At 42.3% G+C, this 24,876-nt stretch overlaps 1 protein-coding gene across 20 annotated transcripts in view; it reads right to left on the reverse strand.

Annotated features, from left to right (window-relative positions):
* The window catches only part of DEPDC5 (DEP domain containing 5, GATOR1 subcomplex subunit), a 66,298-nt gene that overhangs the window by 22,280 nt on the left and 19,142 nt on the right, over window positions 1–24,876 (reverse strand). For 9 of the 20 annotated variants that reach the window (XR_012654757.1, XM_032785198.1, XM_075060145.1 and 6 more), the window contains 14 exons: window positions 24,559–24,628; window positions 23,607–23,643; window positions 22,724–22,844; window positions 21,234–21,457; window positions 18,292–18,495; window positions 17,506–17,641; window positions 15,188–15,285; window positions 9,022–9,087; window positions 7,344–7,527; window positions 5,844–6,004; window positions 4,661–4,778; window positions 4,329–4,496; window positions 2,987–3,206; window positions 1,935–2,068 (listed from right to left, as the gene is read on the reverse strand). Coding sequence is in view for 19 of the 20 variants with exons in the window: in XM_032785198.1 (XP_032641089.1) it covers window positions 1,935–2,068; window positions 2,987–3,206; window positions 4,329–4,496; window positions 4,661–4,778; window positions 5,844–6,004; window positions 7,344–7,527; window positions 9,022–9,087; window positions 15,188–15,285; window positions 17,506–17,641; window positions 18,292–18,495; window positions 21,234–21,457; window positions 22,724–22,844; window positions 23,607–23,643; window positions 24,559–24,628 (1,941 nt within the window). In the remaining variant the exon portion in view is untranslated. The remainder of the gene's footprint in view (window positions 1–1,934; window positions 2,069–2,986; window positions 3,207–4,328; window positions 4,497–4,660; window positions 4,779–5,843; window positions 6,005–7,343; window positions 7,528–9,021; window positions 9,088–15,187; window positions 15,286–17,505; window positions 17,642–18,291; window positions 18,496–21,233; window positions 21,458–22,723; window positions 22,845–23,606; window positions 23,644–24,558; window positions 24,629–24,876) is intronic. The other 11 variants (XM_032785199.1, XM_075060141.1, XM_032785204.2 and 8 more) reach the window with 3 other exon arrangements.

Below are 24,876 nucleotides of genomic sequence, written 5' to 3' on the forward strand. Positions count from 1 at the left end.
AGATTGCTGTCCAGAGCGGTCACAGTGGTGCACTGTGGGATACCGCCCGGAGGCCAATACCGTCGATTTGCGGCCACACTAACCCTAATCCGATATGGTAATACCGATTTTAGCGCTACTCCTCTCGTTGGGGAGGAGTACAGAAACCGATTTAAGGAGCCTTTTATATCGATATAAAGAGCCTCGTAGTGTGGACGGGTACAGCGTTAACTCGGTTTAACGCTGCTAAAATCAGTTTAAAAGCATAGTGTAGACCAGGCCTGAGTTATTAGCTACCAGTGCAGCCACACCCATACCTAATCTTCAGTGCGGATGTGATTTAAAACAAGGTAGCTCAGTTTCTAAGATGCACCAATATAAATTGCATTGCACCAGCGCAAGACATGTCCATTCTAGAAGGTTTGCACTGGTGCAGCTACACTAGTGGCTGAAATCTCAGGTGTGGACAAGGCTTTAGTCTTGCACCAGAAAATCAAACACACTGAAGCTATTCCAAAAGAGAAGGAAGGCAGCTCATAAAGCTAGCGTGCAAACATAGTTAACCAGCAGTGTCTCCTACAGCGTATGAGCTGCGGCTTCAAAAATCCTTCTGCAAGACTCATCTCCCTGCTGGTGTCACCTGCTCAAGGACTTGAATTAAATTCTCTCCTCATGCAGGAAGGTGCATGCGAGTGTGTGCGTAAAACTGATTAGAGTTAGAATGTCTGTGATAATGGGACTTACTCTCAAATCCACCCACAGCACTGAGAGCAAAGCAGACTCTAGTGTGATAAAGTGCTGATGTCATGCCAAATTCCAATTCCCTGTTTAGTCTCTTTCCTCCCTGTACGTTATATTTCCTGAGTTGAAGTAACTTTCCTACCACCTTCTCTGAAGTGTTTTAGTTCATAATGAAGATTTTGAATATTCTAACAACATTAATCAGGAGATTCCAAATAAATTTGTTGTGTCATTAAAGTTCTTGGTTTTAATCCATAAAGATCTCTATGGTTTGGGATCTGGTTAGCTTAGAGACTGCCTCTCTCCTACACATCCAATGGATAGATCATCTGAGGAGCTATGGCTGTCAGTCATAGATGGTTACAACTGGATTGGAAGCAGGTTGTCTTCAGCAAGGGTCTGGAAATAGTTTTGTTTGCACTGACATTGGTACAGCTTTCCCGCTAGCTTAGTCTTAATATATCACACACATTCCCATATAACGTTTAGTACCCTCAGAACAGTAACAGTAATGGATATAAGCAAGCATGAACATGAGCTTCATTACTGAAATGTGAGTGTAGTTGAGAGACCTGCTGATATCTGTTGTTATAACTCAAAGATGTTAATGATATATTACTGGACTCGACAAACCATATCCCCAAATGTTTTATGAACAATTCTATACAAAGTAATGTTATACTGACTGTGCTGTATCCTACCACCTGGATGGTAGTATCTCAAATGTGGAGCTCAATCCTTCTGAACTGTTAGTGTTAGAGATGATCATCCTTCAGAGCCTGGTGCAAGGCTTATCTTTTTACCTAAGACTATGCCGGGTGGATCTAAACGAAGGCACTTCCTCACCACTTCCTCCACTTTCCTTATTTCTCTCATAGTGGGTAGGCGATTCATTCGGGGGTAGGGCCAGTATTGTTGCCTATAGCAAGTGGTACGAACATGTTTCATGTGTGATGCACCAAGAAACAATGGTGATGATGTCCTTGTAAATTACTAATATAATCTTATCTCTTTGCTACCCTTGCACTTGTATAGATGTAACATACCCTGTCCTACTGAAAAGGATGGCATTTCCTCACTGTTGTAACTCCTCTCAGGGAGCAAAATCTGAGGTGTTTCCTTTGTTTGATGATAAATTCCCCAATGTGCTGAAGCCCGTGCCAGGTGGGTGCTCTGTGATAAGGGTGTTTATTAACTAAAGTGTTCAGACTCACTTCTGACTGGCTTCCATTTCCAACAGGGCTGAGAGGGCTGAGGTTCCCTTCTTCCCAACAGGAGGCCCAGAAGGCTCCAGAGAGTGAGAGGGGATTGGGCCAGCTATCTGCAAGCCTTTCATAGCAGCCCCTTTCTAAGTAAAACGGAACAGAAGAGGAAACAATGAGTCAAGGTCTTCAAGGTTCAGCTGATCAACAATAAAGTCACACCTTATAACAGTGATAATACTTTGGAGACAGCACTTAACAAAAGAGTAAGGGCTTCTCTACACGGGGAAACTGACCAGAACAGCAATTCCAGAGTAGCTCCCCATCGGGGGACTTTTCCAAAATAAAAGTGACTTTGTTCCGGAATAATTACGGTGCTCACAAAATGGAGTAAATATTTCAGAATTTATTCCAGAACAGTATCTCCACACAGGTGAGCTATTCTGAACTAGGTATGTGGTTCATTCTACCCCTTGCAGACAAAACCTAGGATGGGAAAAATAATTAGACCCCCCCCCCCCAAACTAGCAAAGTTACTAAACATACTCTCCTTCATTTATACACTTCTTAAGCAGCACAGGACTCTTTGGGTGAATTTCATATACCTGTTAGCAATAGCTAATAGTATTGGCCATTTGGTGACTCTCAAAGTACAATTATAGACAATGGATCCACCGATCTGTATGACTTCCTTTACCCGAGCTGCTGAGTGCAGCACTCAGCCTGCTCAGTTCAGAAAAGTAAATTGTTTCATTGCATAGAAGACGGGGATCTTCTGAGCATCATTCCCTTAGAAGCAGGATGCACAATGCCCCCACATTCACTGTTGCCACAGTACAAAGCAGTGAAAGAGTCCTTCAGTGGATGGTGGTTCCCAAATATCAGGCTTTTTTCAGCAACAGACGGTCTCTCAGCAGAAAACAATGAAGCCAACAGGCGTAGTGTACAGTACAGCACAGCTTACTGCAATGCCAGTCAATTGGGAACGTTACTAGAGGGCTAGAAGTGCTTAAAAAAAATTCAGCCTCCCATCCCACTAAGGTTTAGTTACAACACTGACTCACCCTGATCATCCGGTCTGATCGATGGCGCCGACGAATGCGATTCAAACCCTCCACAAAGCGGATGAAGCCATCCAAGAGCTGCCATTCCTCTTCATCAGAGCGGGGCTTGTCTCCATACACATCACAGTGTGCTTCGCCTTCTGTAATGCGCTTTGTGGCACTGATGCAGGCTGGGAGCAGCAGAAAGCGCGTTCTCCAGAATTTCAGTGACTCAATAAGGCTGGAGGAAGGAACATGGTGGACAAATTAAAAAAGCAGACAAGGTACAGCATATCTCACAGCTGTGAATGACAGATTCTATACAACATGATTGTGTGCCAACTTGCTTAGAGTCCAACAAGCAGATTACAGTATCACTGAGTTACAACTGCAAAGATCACCAGGTCCCCAGTGCATTCCCACTTCAATTAATGGAGTTAATATTTGCTTACATCCATGGTTTTAACGGATCTCATGGCTGTGCCATTAAGCATCAAATGACCTACATGCAATGGGGCATTCAGCAGGATGAATGTCAGTGGGAGGTATTTACCACCAAGCATGTTGAAACACAGTACAGAAAAACTAATTTCCAAGTTGATAACGTCACATGGACCTTCACTTTTAATGTAACGCATTAGGCAATGCTGTAACAAGATTTTACTGTAAAAAGAAAAAGGAAAATAAATACTCTGTCCCTTCAGAGTATCTCCAAAGGGGTTGAGCGCCTTTTCCTCTGTCGGGTGAACCAGCCTCCTGGTATCTTTCCATCTCAGAGGATTTCAGCTGAGACTTGAAATGAGATGGAAAGATACAAGGAGGCTGGTTCACCCGACAGATGATACAGAGGAAAAGGCGCTCAACCCCTTTGGAGATACTCTGAAGGGACAAAGAGAAGGCCAGTTTTAAAGCCGACAGAGGGGAAGGAGCAGAGTCAAGCAAGGTCTGTAACTTGAGCAAGTCCACAGAAAGTTTTAAAAACTAAGGAAAGAAAATTTGAATTGTATCTAGAAATGAATGAGAAGTCAGGGAAACTGTCCAAGAATGACAAAATGTCATTGTCCTTTTTTGCATGCACGGGGGATGGAGGCGGGTAAGAAATAGATCACAAATTCCAGCATGCGTGAGACTTTGCACCAAAATCAGGCAATGCAAAAATGGTGCTATGTAAAATTCAGACAAGGGTAACAGAGCTGATAATAGCATATCAATGAAAGCAGGTCAAACACTCCCTCAAGTACCATGTCACCAGAGCTATTCAAGCCTTCACAGGGAAAAATGTTGGGTCAATTGTAGATCAAAAGGAAAAAAGAAAAAAAAAATAGGACACAGAGCAATCAGGATGGAAAACGAGATCTCTCACCTGAAGTCTTCAGAGCCAGCAGAGCAGATATACTGATCCAGGTAATTCCACTTGTATTCTTCCAGCCGCTCGTGGGAGAACTCAACCCAGCAGGAGACAAATTCAGAGTCAGAGTGTGAAGGGCACAGGCTGTAGGTGTAATTTATCTGAGCAGACTCATAAGGATACCTGACAAAGACAAAGCAAGCCTCACCAATCCTGGCACTATCAAAGGCAGCTCCTCATCGTAACAGAAGGCACGGAACACAGTCATCCAAGCAAATACAGGTAGGAGGAGACAGCAAGTCCGCTGGACAGGTGGTGCTAACTTACTTCACTGGAGAGATACTCACTTTGGCAGATATCGAGTGACCGTAATTATTTTGTCCTTCAAGATGACTTTGTGGAACGTACGGCCCATGCTCAGCCAATATTGATCTTCCTCCTCAGGCTGATTTCGTGATACAAGGCCTATAAGTAATACATAAAGAGAACATCTTTCTGTTCACCTATGTTAATAGTCACAGCTTTGTTGCATAAACTGTATCTATACTATAACATTCCATGAATGAGCCTCCAAACACGAATTAAACCAAGTGTCATCTTTAATACCATTTCTTTGAGGAAGGCTTGCTCAGCAAGATCAGCAGCAGACATGCTGCAGGAAGTGTTATGCACCTAACTAATGGGCTGGTAATTTCAGCACCATTTCCCACCCTTCTCTGTGCTTCATTCCTGGAGCTAATCCCTTAATGTTTTTTTCCAAACGAGTCTCACCATTTAAGCCTCTGCTTCCCACCCAAAACCACAAAGTGTAATAATTCTCATTCCTACCCTCACACATTCACCTCCCTCAAGCCTCCCCTTACTTTAACTTTGTCCAAAAGACATCATTAACAACATTTTAAATCAAATCCTGTACTTAGACTGTGATTCCAACACAGGGAATCAGGACCGCATTACCCCACATAATCTAGAGACCACCTACACTGGGTATTAAACTGCGTTAGCTGACGCATGGTTTTAAGACAGTTCTGGCTAGCCCTGCCCACTCTGGACTAGACACAGCCATGTTTCAAAAGACTTATTCCAGGCTAAAATTGAAAAAAAAAGTTTCAGAAATAGCTGTACCTGTTCTACAGTGACTAAGCAAATTGTATTTAAACCTGTGTTAGCCCGAACTATGTTAAACTGGCTCACCTACATATTTCAAACCCTAGTGGGTACAGGGCCCATTTCTTATAAGTCTCCAAACAGAGTTCAGAACTGCTTTCCTGGATATACTCTGCCCTACCTCCCCAACCCCATATCCATCTCCTGCAGTCACAGCTGACTCTCCATTGTCTGCACTTGTGCTGCTCCCTATCTGGAAATCTCTCCCTCCAAGTAACCAAACTACATAGGACAAAGTAAAATGTGAAGAGAAAGAATGAGTCTGACTGATCACTGTGGAGGCTGTTGGGGGAAGAGGAGTGAAGGAAAGACAGGACAGAATTTATTATGGAGTAAAGGAGTTACAAAGCAGGTTATACTCACCTCGGCTGTAGAGGGGGCTACTGCTCAGAGGGGGTGGTACAGTGGTAGTTGGTTTCTGTGGTTTGGGATGCACAATGATTTGATATCCTTGCATGAGACGCTGACAAATGAACTCCTCAAACACTTGTTGGGCTGTCATCTGCACACCTTCCTCATCTCTCCTGAGAACAAGGGGTTAATCACAAGACCAATCAGCATAAGGAACTGGCCAAACACCTGCTCTTGTTTCCACTTTTCCCAATTGAGGCCCTATTACTGCAATGGAATCTGCACAGGTGGAGCCTTGTGCCTGCACAGATCTACTTGCAAGATCCGGATGTAAGACAGCTGCACTTCTATTGCTTCTATCAACAGTTCATGGGGATGGATATTACCAAACTGGCTGGAAATATTAGTTGGCATTTTGCAAACAATTCTGAAGCTAGTGAAAATAAGAGGCATTATGACTATCAAGATTTATTTACAACAGCAGCAGTTAAACTTCTGACTGCTGTATTTTTCAGCACTTGTACTATTTAGCAAATATAGTCATAATGATATTCACTTTTATAAGACTTTTCATGAGACAGTCTCAAAGCAGCTCAGTAACAGGAATTAAAACTCAAACACCTTTAAAACGGTGAGAATACGTTCCTTCCTCAGAAAGGGGCAATTTAAGGCACAAAGTGGTTAAAAGATTGACTCATCATTGCCAATCAGCAGGAGAGCTGAGAATAAAACCCAGAAGCCCTCACTCCCGGTGCTCTGCTGTAGCCAACAGCCCCTATATTCCCTTCTTCCCCTGAATACTGGTATCCTGCTCCCAGAAGGGGAGACATTTCTCCAAGCAGATTAATTTACTTTAATAAACCCATTTATTATACCTTCTAAATGCCTAAAGTATAAGATTTTAGTCTCTCATTGTGAGAGGTTTTATTACTTCCTAACAGGGCAGTAGCCAATGTAGCTCTGTTTTGTTACTTCATAGTTGGTGGGAAGTTTCAGAGATGTTGAAAGGAAGATGCATGGTTTTGGGGAGAGTATTCTGCTATCTGATGGCTACTGCAGAATTGCAAGAGAATCTCAGAGGGTCTTTTGGTTTATCACATCAAGATGGTTTTCCTTTCAAAAAATTCTCCCAACAAAGCATCTCTGGAAATGCAGTGGAGGAGTGTTGGTTTTGTTTTTTTTTTAAAGAGACACTCAGTATTCCAGGACATTTATTATAAGAAATATGGGGGTTGTTGGTTTTTTTTTGTAAATAAACAACCATGTCAAAAGTTTTCTACCCAAACTAATTTCTAAATTTCTAAAACTGACAGATGTTACCAGTGGACAAGGTGCAAAGCTGTCATCTGCAGAGAAAGGCTATCTGTTCCACCACTAACTATGTTGGCAACTCTATATATTGTATGAAAGTCACAAAATGTTCATCTTCTACCAGATTATCCCTGCCTGGGATTATCTGGAACTTTTTGGTTCAATGCAACAGACTTTACAAGAGGACGTGTTGGCACAAACCTGTCAATGTCAGCTTCTGGGAGCAGATCATAGCAGCCCTCAGTATAGTCATTCTGCAAGCTCTGGCGGTCTGGGAAGTAGTCCGTGGTGAGAGGAAGGCATGCCGGAGTAGTGAGAGACTTCCAGTCCACCCCAACTGTACAACAGAAGCCTGGCACTACGGGGGGAGCAGACAGTGTCAGAACTGCCTCGTTGCATCATGGGGAGAGGATAATGGGGGCACGTGTGGTCACGCATGAAAAATTAGGGGTGGGGAGGGAGAAGAAGGACGTGTGAAGAGAGGGAAGTTGGAAAGAAAGGTAAGTGTAAGATATGAATCAAAGTCACCAGCAGGTTGGATGGGGAGGGAAGGAAGGTGAGTAAGAGAGAAAAGGGGAGGGAGAGAAAGACAGTTTGTTAAACAATGCAGTGCACATGCTAATTCAATCCCATCATGCAAATGGGATTCAAAGTTAATACCTTAAATTATCTGTTGATTGTAAGCTAGAGCTGAAATAGCTGCTGTGCTGCTGAGGTTACTGCAGATCAGGTGAAATTTCATATTATTAAACATATAAAGAAAAAAAAAATCAACATTCCAAGTCTGGACAAGCAAATCAGACCAGCTCCTCCTCCTGAATGATTGTAGGAGAGGTTGGTGAGGGAAAGAATAACAGCCTGTTTCTGGAATAGGTAGCATACAACAGCAGAAAAGAGAACATTGCTACAGTTATAAAAATAGAAGACAGCCAGAAGAGGTGGGAAGAAAGGAAAAATAGTATCTTGTAACCTGCTTTCCCCTTACTCCCCTCTAAATTTAGGCTATTGTTGTAAGATTCTGGAGATCTAAAACACAGATAATTCAACATCAAATAATATACATCAATCATTTGCTCAGGGATGCCTGAATCAGCCTGCCCTAAGAGCTCTGGGCGATTACTGTTACATAAATCATTGCCACACAGATCTCATCGATAAAGCTGTTTCACTTTACCTTAAATATTTTATTTTAACATTAATGAGGGGGGAAATATTGTTGCAAGAAACTGATACAAGACAAACTGTTGCAAGAAATGTTCTCTGAAGCAGAGTCATGCTCTCACTCTTGTAATAGATGGAGGCATATAAGCTTCAGTAAAGGGTATCTTGTACATAAAATGCTGGCCTTCCTTCTCTTTCATTAGATTGTCCAGCTGGCACCAAAACAGAACCTATATGGTTCAGAGGCAGATCAGGAGATTCCAACAGCCTCTTTAGCTCTTTATGTCAAAATTATGGGCAGAGGATGAATTGCGGAAATGATACAGCTATTAACTTAATGAATTCTTACACAGGAACAAGTAAAGCCGTACTATATAAGGGCTCTACAAAGAGCCCCTAACAATCACAGGAAAGCAGACTGTAAACCTGACTGCTGCCACATATTCAGGGCATAACTTCACTACAGCTGCAGTGCCGTAGTTTAATGCTGCAACAATGGACACGGTTTTTCCATCAATGAAGTTAGATTAACTACACTGATGGAAAACTCCCTCCTCAGCCCTTAGCAACATAGCTTCGTTGGTCTGATTTTTAAGTGTAGACCAGGCCTCACTAGTCTCCCAACTCCTTGCTCACCAAACCCTATTGCCTTTGCATGTGCACACACCCCAACCCTTGTCTACCCAGGTCTCCTGCCCAACCCTCCTCTCTCGCTTACTTGGATCCAGAGAGGTGGAAACAGCATCTTCCAATGAATCTTTGTTCTGTGTTCTGAGGTTCATCCCTATGAGACGCAGACATATATTTTATCATAAATCATTTGTGCATAACATCCATTCCTCTTCCCTCCAAGAGAAATTCACACAAACGTGCATAAAGCTCAAAGTAATTGTAAAATGCCTCTCCCCACCCCCAAGATATTTAGGCCACGGCATAACATGAAATATGTAAATACAGCCAACACATAAAAAGCCACCATCTTTAAATTCAATTAAAGTGGTCCAGTACTAAAATGGATACCATGGTGATGGGCAGCTTTATAAATGCTTGCAACAAACAATAATTGAGAGTTACCCATAATTATTTAGCTTGCTAACCTCTAGATTTCACATTTAAAGGCTAACCCAATTTTTCCTAAATTGGGCACTTTTTCTGAACACGCAGGATGTTTCTATTTTTTTCTTACTTAAGGAAAAAAGTGAGATGCATTAATACATATAGAATGTATCGAGGAAGATGTTAAAGTTAGTAAAAACAAACAATGGAAACTGCCACAGAAATATTTATATAGCAAAAGAGGAAAAATAAGATTTACTACAGAGTTCAAATAACTTATGAGAGCAGATTATGTGGATTCAAGATAGCCCAGATGTTTTAGACACAGGCCTTGTCTACACTTGCAAGTTGCAGCGCTGGTGAGGGGGTTACAGCGCTGCAACTTAGCAGGTGTCTACACTTAAAAGCTCAGCCAGCGCTGCAACTCCCTGTTTGCAGCACTGGCTGTACACCTGGGTCTGCTTCCGGTGTAGCGAGACCAGCGCTGGTGATGCAGCGCTGGTCATCAGGTGTGACACTCGATCAGCGTTTTTATTGCCTCCAGGTTTAGGACTTATCCGCATTCCTTTCAGCCTCCTCGGTCAACTGCTTAAGCACTCCACTGCCCTGGGGCTTAGAGCACTGGTGAGCGAGCGGAGAGCGGGGGCTGCCGAGCTCCGGCGGGAGAAGGCGGCGGCTTGCGGAGTTCCGGGCGGGAGAGACGGGGCTTTAATAGAAGCTCATTATGGTATTTCAGTACTAGACTTTGGCCTTTTCTGTTTTTAGCACAGGGGTTGAGAAGGGCACAAAACAGATATCATGCTACGCCTGATTGATTTTGGAGTTCATTTTTTTTCATGAATCTAATACAAGAATACAGAACGAAGAGAGATTATAACACAAGACATATAGCAGTATGTGGATACAGGGGCTGTAATTTAGTTTCTCTTGTGATCTAGTTATAAAAACACTATCCTGCAGGTTGGTGGTGTTTGACATCAGTAGAAATTCTGGGGATAGAATTATAGCCTTGAATCATCTGGGAATGAATGCAGAAATCTATAATCAGACAGAAAAGACAACTAAGAGTCTCATTCAGGAGGGCTCTGTTCTTAGAACTAATAAATTGTTAAGTGTTCAAATCTATGTTTTATCGACTTCCCACCGCATAACCTAGTGCAAAACTAACAATTATCAAACCACATTGAGCGGGATCAGTCCTGACTCCACTTATAGAAAGAAAACAACCTAGTAATTGATGGAGAAAAAAGAAAGAAAATTTTAAGTTATTTGAAAACAAACAAAGACGGAGCTATAAGTTGTTAAATGTAATAATAAAAAAAGTTGCATACAGGCATCCACCACTTGCATCCAAAGACTGCCCTAGAACAAGGAGGAATAGTCACCGTACCGCGCTCCTGTGTCTATGTACTTGTATTTTAATAAAGGATTTCTTCTTTTTGAATTCACTGTTTTATTATTACAAAACTGTAACATGTATCTACATTAAAAATAGGATCAATTAATGATAAACCACTGCAGGTAACTTTGCTGGGAGCAATGCTCTTAACTGCAGTGGAAGCACCCAATTTACTGTTGGCTTTCAGCCTCAAGTGTCCTTTAAAGGCATCCTTAATCCTTGAAGACTGTGCTGGGCTCCTCTAGTCCGGCCTGCTCTCTGGCTGTTCAAATTCAGCCTCCAAGGCGTTGAACGCTCGGAGGTCCATTCGTCAATGAGTTCAGACCCTCCCTCCAAATACTTATGGGAGGATTACAGCAGCGGTTTAATCGCTGGGATGTTGCTTTCCCCCCGTTCCAGTTCCGTAGAGACTTCTCCATTCCCCTTAAACGGCCAAAGCACGCTACACGGTCATTCTTTCACCGCTCAGCCTGTAGTTTGAACGGTCCTTGCTCATGTCCAGCTTCCTGATACGGTTTATGAGCCAAGGCATTAATGGGTAAGGCGGGGTCTCCAAGGATCACAATGGGCATTTCGACGTTCCCACTGTGATCTTACGTCTGGGGAAAAAGTCCCTGCCTGCAGCTTCCTGAACAGGCCACTGTCCGAAAGATGCGTGCATCATGCACCTTTCCAGGCCATCCTGTGTAAATGTCAGTGAAACGCCACACGGCTATCCACAGCGCTGGAGAACCATTGAGAAAATACCCTTCCGATTAATGTACTCGGATGCCAGGTGGGGTGGTGCCAGGATAGGATATGCGTCCCATATATTTGCCCCTCCACAGTTAGGAACCATTTGGGTTAAGCCATCCACAATTCCTGCACATTCCCCAGAGTCACGGTTCGTTCTGAACAGGATGCGATTAATGGCCTGCAAACTTGCATCACCACTATTCCAACGATCGACTTTCCACTCCAAACTGGTTTGGACCGATCGGTAGCGTCTGGAGTGCCAGCTCCCAGACTGCAATACACCCGCTTCTCCACTGACAGGGCAGCTCTCAGTCTCATGTCCTGCGCTGGCATGGTTGGGGCGAGCTCAGCACACAGTTCCATGAAAGTGGTTTTTCGCATCCTAAAGTTCTGCAGCCAACTGCTCGTCATCCCAGACTTGCAGGACGATGTGATCCCACCACTCAGTAACTTGTTCCCGAGCCCAACGTGGCGTTCCACGCTGCAGAGCACGTCCGTTACTGCGACCGACAATTTAGTGTCAGCAGCTGTCAGCAGCATCTATTCATCATCTGAGCTCTCACTGTCACTTGGGCATAAGAGATAGATCAACTGCCAGACGGGATTTGCTGGCAACATTCATCAGCAACATCCTAAGCAGCTCGGGCTCCATTTCTTACTGAAATCACACGCGGCAGAATCACAATGGCACAAACGCTGAAAAGGGAAGCGATGCACCACGGGTTGTTGGAACAGGAAGCAGAATTCCGCACCCTTCCGTCCCTTGCCCAACACCCAGCAGCAAATTGGGACGAGGTGCTCTGTGGGATAGCTGCCCCATGCCACCACTCACAACAGCGCTTGCAACTGGTGCAAGTTGTGACACACTGCAGCGCTGGTCGCTGTCAGTGTGGAACACTGCAGCATGGCGGTTACACAGCTGTACGACCACAGCTGTAACGGCCAGCGCTGCAAAACTGTAAGTGTAGACAAGGCCACAGACTACCAGTGTACACGGCTTTCTGGAAGAAAAAAAAAAAAAAAAAAGAACAACAGATGGTCCTCTGGATTCAGCCAGTATAGCTCTACCTGGCTGCCTGGGCACTTACTGAGCTGGAAATTTGGAAAGCGATGACCCTCTAAGAATTATTGCAATAGATTACATCTGCAAAAACAAACCACTGCTAAAATACCTTTAAGTGGAGAATATTTGTGGATGATAAAAGTAACCAAGGTGCTGAAAATATGGACATTCAATCATTTATAAACTGTACTTTCTGCACCATTCTAACATAAAGGGGAAGAAAGACAATATACCCATGATTAAGAGAGAAAAATTACAACTGTTGTGGGCATTTTCAGATTTTGAGCCAAATTTTCCTCTGTGCTAGACTTGATCAAAACTAACATTGAGTTAAACTGAGTTACTGTGGATTTATGCTAACGTAACTGACTGCAGAATTTAAACTTGTGTGTTTAACATCTTAACTATAGCGTTAATGATATGAAATGGACTCATAGTTCAGATAACTTGGAGAACACATACTGGGCAGAGTTTCTAAATATTCACAGGGGCTGTTTTTAAAAAGTTGGAACCCGACATTTTATCCAATAAATGAATATCCAAGAAAATCATGTTCTCTACATTATATAGCAGTTACTCTAAGAACAGATGGGTTTTTGATTCCATGATGATGGCAGGAAATCAGCAGAGGAGGCAAGGACAAGTTGCCGTTAATCTTACGTCAAACTCATTAATGACATCCGCCATCCACTTAGGAAAATTCAATAAGACTTGTTTTCTCTAAACTGTCCTCTGGCATCTGCTGGACAATACAGTTAACAGTTTGAATGCCAATGTAAATAGTTGGGGTAATTTTTTTTTTTTTTTTTTTTTTTTTTTTTTTACTAAGGAGGCACTTGTTGCAATACCTGAATGAACTATACTGTAGGCAGGAGAATGATGCCCTGATGTGATTCACTAAAAATCATTGTTGGAAAGATCTGTTCTGAATCACAGATGACTCATACCATAGGAAATGGAAAGATATAGGGTGGAGTCACATCCATGAAGTAGTGGCTTCAGCTCATTAGAGAGTTCAGTTATGAAGAGATGCTAATAGGGAATTTGAAGAAGCATGATAACTATAGACATAATTTTGCCTATAAATCACATATGTAGTGGCTACTACAGGGGTTTTGAGGCTTCTCAAAACAATACAGTTGAAAAAGGAAAAAAAAATTATTACTAGGAAAAATTATATATTCTGTGCATTCATGTTGCACAAATTATATACAGTATTTGAGGTGCAACAACTACCAGGTGCAACAACTACCAGAACAAAAATATGAAATCAACTTGGAAGACAGAAAAGTAAGGTAAGAAAATTAACCAGGAATTCAAATGAAATTCAAACGTTCAAATGAAACCCTGAGAAGGACATAAAATAGAAATAAATTTACAGTGGATTAGTTAACTGATATGGATTTACACACAATTATAGTGGCAAAGAAATGTTATTGGCAGTAAGTTTGCTAGCAAATTGTTCCGGACACTGTGGTGTGTGGAGGGATGTGTATAGTAAGTGCAAAAATCATAACTATACATTGGAAGGCAAAAACTCAAAATGAACTTGTGAAATCAGAAAGAAGAAGAGAACAAGGGGAGTCTAAAATACTCTGTTCAAAGTGTTGGGAAATTCTACCATTGATCACGTTTCATCTAAACAGAGATGACACTTTGAAAAGTTAGGCCACAGACAGTTACCGCAACAGAATGCTTAGTTTGGCAAATCTATTTTATTGGCTTTAAGAGAGTCAGAAGACATTTTCAGTAATTTTCAGTATAAGAAACACACTCCTAATAATCTGTAATTTAACGTTTAAAAGTGCATCTTATTTCCTCAAGTACAGAGTCTCATCCAATTATTCACACAGATCCAAATCCAAAAAAGCAGCTGATCACATTATGTAATCTTGTTTAAAAATAGGCACATGCTTAACTGTTTAGTCGGATCCGGGCCTTAAAGGCTGTAAAAAGCTCTGCAACCCAGAACCTACAGTTCAAAATGGAAAACCTTATTTATAACTTCTCTCAAAAGCCTATAGCTCACTACTAATTATCACAGACTTCATTCTCTGAGAATTATTAGAAAGATCGAATCATCTCAAACAAGCAACTCAGATATTTTAATACATATTCAGATTCATTTTGCTTTAACCCAAGAAGGCGAACACTCAGTATAGTACAGTACAGTAAAGCACATCATGGAGCATTAGAGAAAAGTATGCTCCGGTCCCCTCCACGTCTGGACACCAGATTTTGCGTTAATGGAACAGATTACCTTACTTTCAACTGAACACACTAAGAGCTTATTTGTTAAGCACAAACAAACAATGGACATCTTTTCTATACCAAGACATTTATAAAATGTAACTAGAGGAGCAGAAAGACAGATACAAAACAATGAGGGGATAATGGACATTAATTGCTCAATGTACAGTTGTACATTAGTTTTGAACTATTAAGTGCTTAGTGTTATTTATCACCTGTATCTTGTAGCTCCTGGACCCACCCTGTTCCATGGTTCCTAGCTCTGTTACTTTGTGACGGTTATCCTCTTACATAGCATCCTCCCATAGCTCCATATCACTAGCCCTTTCACACTTCTATTTAAAATCCCCAAGCCTGCTCTGTTGATTAGTACTTTATTACCTGCACCATTACTGCCGACCAAACTGCTTGAAAACTCATCCGTTCCACTAAAGCTCAGGAAAGAAATGCTGTCACCTGGATGACGAGAAGTGATGTGCCTGGAGAGAACAAGATGCTGGCAGATTGGTTCATTACAGAGAAACAATACCCCCTCTCACAGTTAGGTCAAGTCTTTTAATCAAAAAACTCTGATGCAAAAGCAACCTGGGGTCTAAGCTCAGCCTTTGGTGAATCAATGCTCCATACAACACACAGGGACTGACAAACCTGGAGGGGTCTTAGGAGATTCTGTATCGATGCAGAATATTGATCCCTATAATTTGGTACCCAATCTCCGGCAGTGACCTATACTATATTCTCACAGGATAATGGATTTCATAGATAACTAGTTACCCACACATCCACTAGGAGACAAATACAGCTAAACAAGGATGAAGAAGATTCCCATGTTATGCACAGGTCCAGCTTTAAAAAATGGAAATTCCAACCAGGTCCAAATCTATCATGGATCTATATATGTTCAATAGGGAGGAACCAAATGAGACTATCCGAGTAGAAAAGCCTGATGTTAGTGACCATAATTTAACAGGTAAGGAAAAGCTTCACATGAAGTATCATGCAGCGTGTATAGATTTCTTTTTTAAAAAGCAAATTTGGGAACGAAAACTTGGTAAGTGTAGAGTAATGGGAATATTAAAATCCATCATGAGTGGGAGGAGGCTGGAGAATTGTAGAAGACACCATTGTTTAAAAGGTGAGACTAAAACTTGTCTGGAAAAGAAAATTGCAAAGAACAAGAATTAACCAGTGTGACTTCCTGCAAAACTAATTCAAGATTGGAGGGTGAAACAACGCTCTACTGGAAATAAAGAAGGGAGAGGAAACCAAAACAATGAGGGCCAATCAAAGTGAGGGCTTGAAGTGAAATGCCAGAGCAGCAAAAAGTAAAAGTTAATGTCAGCCAAGAGATGAAAGGGGAACAATATGGACTTTTACAAAAGATACGTCTACACTACTCACCGGATCAGAGGGCAGTGATCGATCCAGCGGGGTCGATTTATTGCGTCTAGTGTAGACACGATAAATCGACCCCTGAACACTCTCCTGTCATCTCCTGTACTCCACCGCTGCGAGAGGCGCAGATGGAGTTGACAGGGGAGCGGCAGCACTCGACTCACCGCAGTGAAGACACCACGGTAAGTCGATCTAAATACATCGTCTTAAGGTATGTTATTCACATAGCTGAAGTTGTGTAGCTTAGATAAATATCTCTCTCTCTCTCTCTCCCCCGCCCCCCAGCACAGACCAGGGCTAAAACATAAGGGAAAGTAATGCTTGAAAGGAAACAGACCCATTAAAGTTAATGACGGAGGAAAGAGATTAAGTTAATGATAATTCTAAAGTGATTAAGTTACTGAACATTGAAAAACATGGATACAGGAAATAATAAAGAGTTTGTTAATAGAGATGTAGCTAAAAAGCTAGTAAGGGAATACCTTGGTGGGAGGAGTGGGGGAGGGTAACTCCACAGCTCAGCACATAGACCCCTCACTAGATCTAAGCTAACTTCCAAAAGAACTTAAAAATAAATCAGTAAATCATATACATAGTGATTACTGAATGATTTAGTTCTCTCAGGGGGCAAGATGCAGTGACTGTGCTGATACTGCAGGTCTGTGTAAGCTCCCAGTACTGTTTGGTGCATTGAATGAGATTTGTAGGTAAACAGAAATCTTTAATTTAAGAACAGCTAGCCATTCTTACAGGCAGTCCAGCTCTTGCATTGCATTTTTCACATTTCCCTATCCTGTCAAACATGGCTTTATTTCTCACCAGGTCTCAGTAGTGGGGGGAAAAGAGGGGTAGGGCTAAAATTGCTTAAACAGTACTGTAAGGCAAAGCCTTTTCCTATGCTCGAAATATACTTCTCTGGAATGGCAAGTTACAGCTTTTGAGATAGCAACTGCTTCCCTGCACTAAGTAGTAAGGTAGTTATTGAAGGCCTAGGGCACCTGCCATGGCCTTTTCCTGGATGATCCCAGGGGCGATACACTGGCCTGATTATGGGTCTCAGACATTCAGCAAGAAGTAACCTAAGTATGGATGGACTGTGGGAAAATAAGCCCTATTTCCATGCTTGCTCCTAGGGCCTTATGCCTGACAATAAAAATTGTGGCATAGGTACACAGAACTGACACTGCATACTACAAAATATATATGTCCTGAACCTTTATTTTCTTTATCCAATATGTGGCTAGCTTTTCACACAATTTTTTTTAAAACTCAGATCAATTTCTTTACTTGGGGGATGGCCTTACCTGCCAGTTGCCTCATGGTAGGCTAGCTCCAGCAGCTCAGCAGAAGAGTGCGTCAGATCCCGCTGCCCGTTGCCCTGCATTTCTGCCATGTTCTGACGAGTCTGGTGGTGGATCTGGATTGCTTCTCCTGATGGACCTATCCAGTTATATATTTATCAGTCTCACCCAACCTTCTCTTGTTGCATTAGTTTTCCCCAATTCACCCCCAACTCCTTCTCCATAGCAGAAGCACCACTAATTGATACGGAGGACTACGATGTCCCTTGGAAATTCTGTAAGACACAGTCCTCTCAATCTGCAGGAGGTATGAAATGAAATACTGAAGATTCTCATTCTAAAATACAGAGACACTTTTTGGAAGTCCTTTTTACAAGACTCAAGGCAAGCTGGCCATAGTTCAGAATTTGAATCTCAAACCTGGAACATAAACGTGTGCACTTTCATAATAATTAACTTATTGAGCTCAGTCACAGCCCCGCCAGAACCTCCTGTCTAGTAAAGGCCACCAGAAATTCCCATCTGCTGCACACAATAAAAAAGGAGAACTCTGGGCTTCCATATCCTCCATCTTCCTTAAACTTGCTCTATGCTATCTAAGCACTGCGGACACTAGCAGATGACAACATTCTTAAGAGACAACATGGCATCAGGTTGTGTCAGTACTTGGCTCAGTCCCCGCTGTGGTGCCTTCCACCTCAGGAAACCAGAACAGTTCACTCTGCCAGCTTATCTAGAAGGTAAAGCTCAAAGCTTTAACAGTTTCAAAAAACATACTATAAGACTCACCCACAGGAAAAGTGTGCATCCAACGCCTCCTATTGGATGTGAGTTTCATGGGCATGCGGGATGGTGCAAAGGGATTTATTAATGCCCGCTGCGGCGTATACCCCCCAGGACGAATGTGCAGCATGGATTCTGCACTGCCTACGTGAAACCTCCCTGGTGCACTAGAGTCTCGCTGCTGTGACTCTAGCATATTCTCAAGGACATCTGCAAAACACAATTTTCAGTTAACGTAAGACCAAACAAGAGCCACACAATAGAGGGTGCAATACTTAGTAAAACAAGGGCCACTAGGACAAGTGGGGATGTGCAGAGGGAGGCTGAAGGAGGCAGATGGTACTAATCCAGAAATTACACTATAAATGAGAGTACAGACAAGACAGAACCAGGATTTTCTGCATTTAAAAGCATTAAAGTAGGAAAGCCAGAGAGGAAGCAATTTCTAAACAAGCCATGAAGAACTGTTATTTCTTCCTATTTTTCAATAATAAACAAGAGGTTCTCACCCAGAACTCTAGACATTCCTGACAAGTTATAACAAAATATTGATGAAGCAAAAATTTAAAGACAGCAACTGCAGCGAAGTTATAGGAGATTGGGCAAAGGCGAGATCTAAGGAAGTAAAGTACTCCTTTTTTTAAAAAATGGGCAGTTTCAACTATTGAAAGAAGTGGTAAGAATCATTACACTACAGCATGCTTTCACCACAGGATACAAGATCTTGGTGAGCTCGTTTAAGTCACTACTATCTGATGCACAGCACAAAAGCATCTATTTAGAATTAAGTGTAAATGAAGGAAAGAAATGAAGGAAGTGGTGAGGATTGGAGAACACAGAAGAAGTGTCTTAGACAAAGGCATACAGGGCACCTAAGGGAAAGTTAGAGAAGAAATTAAGAATACAAAAAAGGTCCAGACTATGCAAGAGGAAACTCAAGGCAATAAAAGTGTGGAATGCAGAGAAAACTGCAAACAACAATGAAAGAGGATATTTAATAAGAAAACAGAGTTCTCAAAAGCAGTAAAACAAAAGATCCAATTAAAGAAGAAAACAGGTGTGACAGAAATACAAATGGAAGAGCTAATAGAATACATCCTGGGCATAGTTATAGCAAAAAATAAGAAGGGCAAAGAAGAAGTTTAAGACCCTACCCACATGGGGCAGACACTCCTGGATCAGGTTTAGTGAGGCAAGTGGGATAGTTTCCAGGTTACAGAAGATGACATACACTGATATCCATCAGTACGAGCAGATGGGCTCTACTGCAGAACTTTCAAGAGCCCAATAATAGCTAGCTAGCTTATATAACCCTTTTCATCCATAGATGAAGTACATTACAAAAGGTAAGTATCAATTATCCCCAGTTTAGAATGGGTAAACAGACTCAGAGAGGAAGTGACTTGCCTACAGTCACACAGTTGGTCAGTGGTAGAAAGGAATAGAATCCAAGTCTTTGACCAACTCTCTCAGTGCAGTCCCCCCAGATATTGCTTTACTTTTAAGGAAACTATTTATATATTGCTTGATATAGGGAAAGTACTGGAGAACTTAAGCAGCAAAAGCAGTAGTAAGTTTTTAATAGGAAAAGAGGCAGTAGCAGGCCAGTATGTCCAACTCCAATCACAGGGCTGATACCGGTGTCAGATGAGATGGCAAGACCTCAGTGAAAATGAAAACATAAGCAGCCTTCATTAAGAGCAGACTGAGTTAAAAATAAAATCTGACTGATTTCTTCTCAAGAGCTTCAAAGTACTGGTGAAGGGTGGACAGAGAGTACAACTTACCCAGATTTCAGCAGGGCTAAGGAGAAGGAACCAAATGCTGTCAGAGGACGAAATTAATAAAAAAGGGCAGGCACCAGTGCTAACATAGCAAAATGGCTGTTAGCTGGCAGGAGGAAGAATCCAGAAAGTTATAGTTAATGACAGTAACTTCATGGAGAGGAGTTGTAAAGGGGGTCCTGCAGGACCCACTGCTGAGAGCAACTGTATTATACAGATTCATAAGCGGCTTGGAAACGAAATATTAGTTGCACATATCCACACCACAGATGATCCAAAGGTAGGAGGGGACACAGAAGAATAAAGATCTCTTTAAGGAAGATGTTAACAGGGAAGGGAAATGGGCAGATCAGTGTCAAAGCCTATATAGGAAAAAGAACGAGGAATACTGGTGGCAACTTAGAGACTAACAAATTTATTTGAACATAAGCTTTCGTGGGCTAAAACCCACTTCATCGGATGCATCCAGTGGAAAATACAGTAGGAAGATACACACACGCGCACACACACACACCATGAAAAAAGTAAAGCAAAACAAAACCTATTTCGCCATGCTAATTTTTCCCCCTACTGTTACTCACACCTTCTTGTCAACTGTTGGAAATGGGCCATCCTGATTATCATTACAGAAGTTTTTTTGCCTCCTGCTGATAATAGCTCACCTTAATTGATTACTCTCATTATATTTGGTACAGCAATACTCATTTTTTCATGTTCTCTGTGTGTGTGTGTGTATATATATATATATATATCTTCCTACTGTATTTTCCACTGCATGCATCCAATGAAGTGGGTTTTAGCCCACGAAAGCTTATGCTCAAATAAAAGTTAGTCTCTAAGGCATCACAAGGACTCCTGTTCTTTTTGCGGATACAGACTAACACGGCTGCTACTCTGAAGCCTGCCTATATAAGGTGAGCCAATAAAAACACAAAAGGGAACTGGACGAGTATAAAGGGAGTGACAGCACTGAACCCAGACCGCAGAGGTGTGCACTGTGGATAAACACATTTTCAAAGCTGTACCATGAATGCTGAAGTGAAAATTGCCCCCTCTGTGCTGCTTTGGAAGTGACTGATTTGAACTCAGGACCTCTCTCTTCCTACCCCAAAACCAATGCACAGCGAAGGGACTTCCCTATCTCCATTCGTGCCTCAGTCTGACCTCGGGTGCTGGTGTAGCCCAAAGAGCTGCTGACTTCGTATTGGTGCAAATGAGGCCGTGGGATCATCAAGATGTTGGAGATCTTCCCCAGGGAGCTGTCATCGGAAGCTTGGCTCCTCACCTCCTCTGGGACCAGGGTGCGGCTCTGCAGGGAAGGGCTGGACGAGACATCATAAGAGCTAGAACTCTTCCTTGTGCGGCTTTCTCTCTCCCTCGCAGACCTACTGAAGGATACATAGGTTCAATAGCACTGAAGTGAAAATCCCACTTCCTGGGCAAATCAAGAGGATCCAACAGCTTCCCACTTATCCAGGAACCTGTGGACTGATAGCTGAATCCAAGCATAGTGCTAAAGGGTTAGTGTCACCATCTTTGAAATATATGAGTGCAATGGCACATTTGCCTTCCATGGCTAGCATATTAAATAGTTATCCAACAACACAGGATACTGAACACTAGAAATCTCCTAGCTAGGCAGCAGTGCTCCAAAGGAAGCCTGCTCAGCACCTCCCACAATTCTGCAGCCATCAAGTCAGCCATGGTATTGATGGGATTTGGAAGGAACCAGACCCAGCCCTACACAGCTAGAAAACCAGACTGGCCAAGAAGTTCTAGAGCTCCCTTAAAATTAAATTAAAGGTCTTTAAAAGGTACTGGCATCTTTCCAAGCTAAGCTCTATCAGCTCAGTACATGGAGTGAATGAATCCATGCATGCAGATGTCTGTGTACAAAGCTCCCCTAGACCAATACAATGCCTCTCAAGCCTTGAAGCAAAGATATAATTGATGACATGCTGAAGCAGCCCCATTAGGCCCATCTTCATGAAACTGCACCAGGAACTTAGAGAGGTTGAACGTAAATTAGCAAAAAAAAAGCATCTGGTCAGGACATCAGGATGAACGCCCTGCTCAGGAGGAATGCCACAGAAATTTTCAGTGATCCCATGGTCATGAGCTCTATTTCAATTCACATCCAGAAATTAACCCTTTCAGTTGTTAAGGGATTCTACACCCCCTACCCACTCTGTTTGGTATCATCTCAGAGGACAGAGCACCAATCTCTGAATGACCATTTTCACTTCCAGCAGCTCTGATGTGTTCCTCAAAAGTCATCCAAGTATGAAACCAGCCTAACCATGTTTAGCTTGCAAAATATGACAGGATCACAGGAAAGAGAGAGATGGCTACAATAATTTTTCTATTTGAACAAGCAAGCAAAATTTAAATTGGATGGAAATATATTGATAGATATTCATTTTACTTGTTCCCATAGCATTAATATGGCTTCACAGTAGCCTGGTGCGAGGGCCGCCAGCAGGAAGCTCACTGATATCAGCTGAAAATTTTAGTTCTAAACATTATTCTCAGACAAGTTTTAAGCTCTTGGTGTTCAGCCTTCCCCATCTTTTCCAAGAGCATTTTATATATGTCAGCAAATGCACTTAAGTGGTTAAGCTGAACCAGAATCAGTTTGCTTAAAAGCTTCCTACCTGAAAGTAGTACAGCGCTGGGCTCGGGATGGGCCAGGCAGTCTGAACACTTGGGCATCATAGCCATCATAATCAACTTGAATGGGAAGGGCATTCTCAGCATCTTTAGGAGCTCCTAATGCTGGAACACACAACATTTAATACTGGAGTCTCATTTATAATTACTGTTAAAGATCTGAGATTGCTGGACAAATTAGAAGCAGCCAGAGACAAGGAACTGTCCGCAAATATATGGTAAGGAACCGCACAGAGGAGTTCATGTATAGAACAACTGAAATAGATCTATTGGCTCAACTGGGAAAGCAATCATCTGGGAACCAGCGCTTTAGACCCACTATGAATTCCTCCCATACATTCAGTCATTCGCTGATAGGTCTTCCTATTTGTATGAGGTGTTGTGACCACCTCCAACCAGGATGTGCAGGTTTGCAGAAATGACCTCATGTGTAAGGACAAAATAACTCCCCCTTCTGTTCACATGCACATTCCTGAAAAAAGGTGGTATTGCAGTATGAAAGCCAGAGATTATGTTATTCTGTATATAAGGCATTTCTAGCCCCTCAAGCACGGCAGTCAAGGCCCATCCTTCCCTCAAGCCACACTGCTAGAAAGCCAAGGCCTATACGTTAACTTGACACCATCTCCTCTAGCCACTGAGGAGTAGTCAGGGCTAAGAACCTACCCCACTGATCACATGCCAGGAAATCAGCTTAGATACTTATATGAGCACCCCAGGACACATGCTTCTTGTTTTGCTGCCTTTTGCCACAATTATCCCCTTTTCAGTCCCATCAATAGTGGTTTCACTGCAGTTTCATTGCCTTGTTAAAGTCATTTATTGTTTTTTAAATCAACTGGGTCATTCCAATACTGAATTACTCACAGGGGTCTCGACCGTTTTTCACTTTCTCTGTCAGCAACTGGAGGAGCAGACACAGGAAATGTGATGAAGAAAATAAAACAGGTCAGCATGTTCCAAGGAAATTTGACCCCACAGTGACTGAGGGTCAGACTTAACATTTAGTATCAGACTACAGGGTTTATTCTGCTGACTCAGATCAGGCAGCCAGACCATCTCAGTGATGCAGAAGTTTGACACCCAGTCACAACCCCCCCAGACTTTTTTTTCCTCCTCCCCAGTGTCCCTTCTCCCTCAAAATTTTCCTATAATAGACAGAGGCTTTTTACTATCCCATATTATCTAGAACAATTCACTTTTAAATACCATGAGCTTCCCTTCATCCCATACTGAGAAGCGCAAGTCTTCAAACTAGCCCCACTTTCATAATCGCTATCACACCAAGGGTACATACTGCGAAGTAAGGTGTAACCAGTGTGGTACTGGCATGGGTAACAGTAGAAGTGAGGATATTGCAACTTGGGCTTCCATACAGGCTAGCTGGCCTGCTGGATACTCTGGCTACATACTTGAGTTGCTGGCCTGTGCTGGGTTTCATGATGCCACATCTACACTGCTATTGTTGCCTGCACTAGCTAGATTAAAGCTGGCATGCGTATGCCTACACTATGCTATTATTACACATTAATTTCCAGTGCAGATGTACCCCAAGAATCACAGCTTTGAATTCTGTCACTAACACAGAATCCAGTTAGTCACCGCTGACAGAGCTAGAAAAGGGCTCTGAAGCCTGGCACCAAAAAGAATTACAAGTATTTTTGAACGATAAGGCGGCAGGGGATCATTTAGGTCACAATTGAATTAATATGGACTTAGGGGCCATGTAGAAAAGACAAGGACTGTACACCATGCCTCAGCTAAGGAGACACCAGTTTGTCCAGATGACAGGAAGAAGAGAGCCCAGCGACCAGCCTACCTTCCTTCCTGCCAGTTTAATCCGTGGGGTGAAGCTGTTACATAGGAGCTGGCTTTTGGATGTGTAGAAACTGGAAAGGAAAAACAAGAGCTTGTTTAGTTCACTTTTAGGAAATGAGCATTTTAAATAAAAGTGTTGAGTTTGGCTTATTTTCTGTCTGTACAGGCTGGGGAAAAGGGAAGGATTTTGAGCCAGGCTCTTTCTGGAAAAAAGATGAATTAGACATCAGGAAAGATTTGGATAGATGGTTACAAAGGCACTTTAGGTCAAGAAAAAGCTGGAATCTATCAAGTCCCACCCTTAGACTCTCAAATGCAA

The sequence above is a fragment of the Chelonoidis abingdonii genome, chromosome 22 (assembly GCF_003597395.2).
Source record: "Chelonoidis abingdonii isolate Lonesome George chromosome 22, CheloAbing_2.0, whole genome shotgun sequence".
NCBI lineage: Eukaryota > Metazoa > Chordata > Testudines > Testudinidae > Chelonoidis > Chelonoidis abingdonii.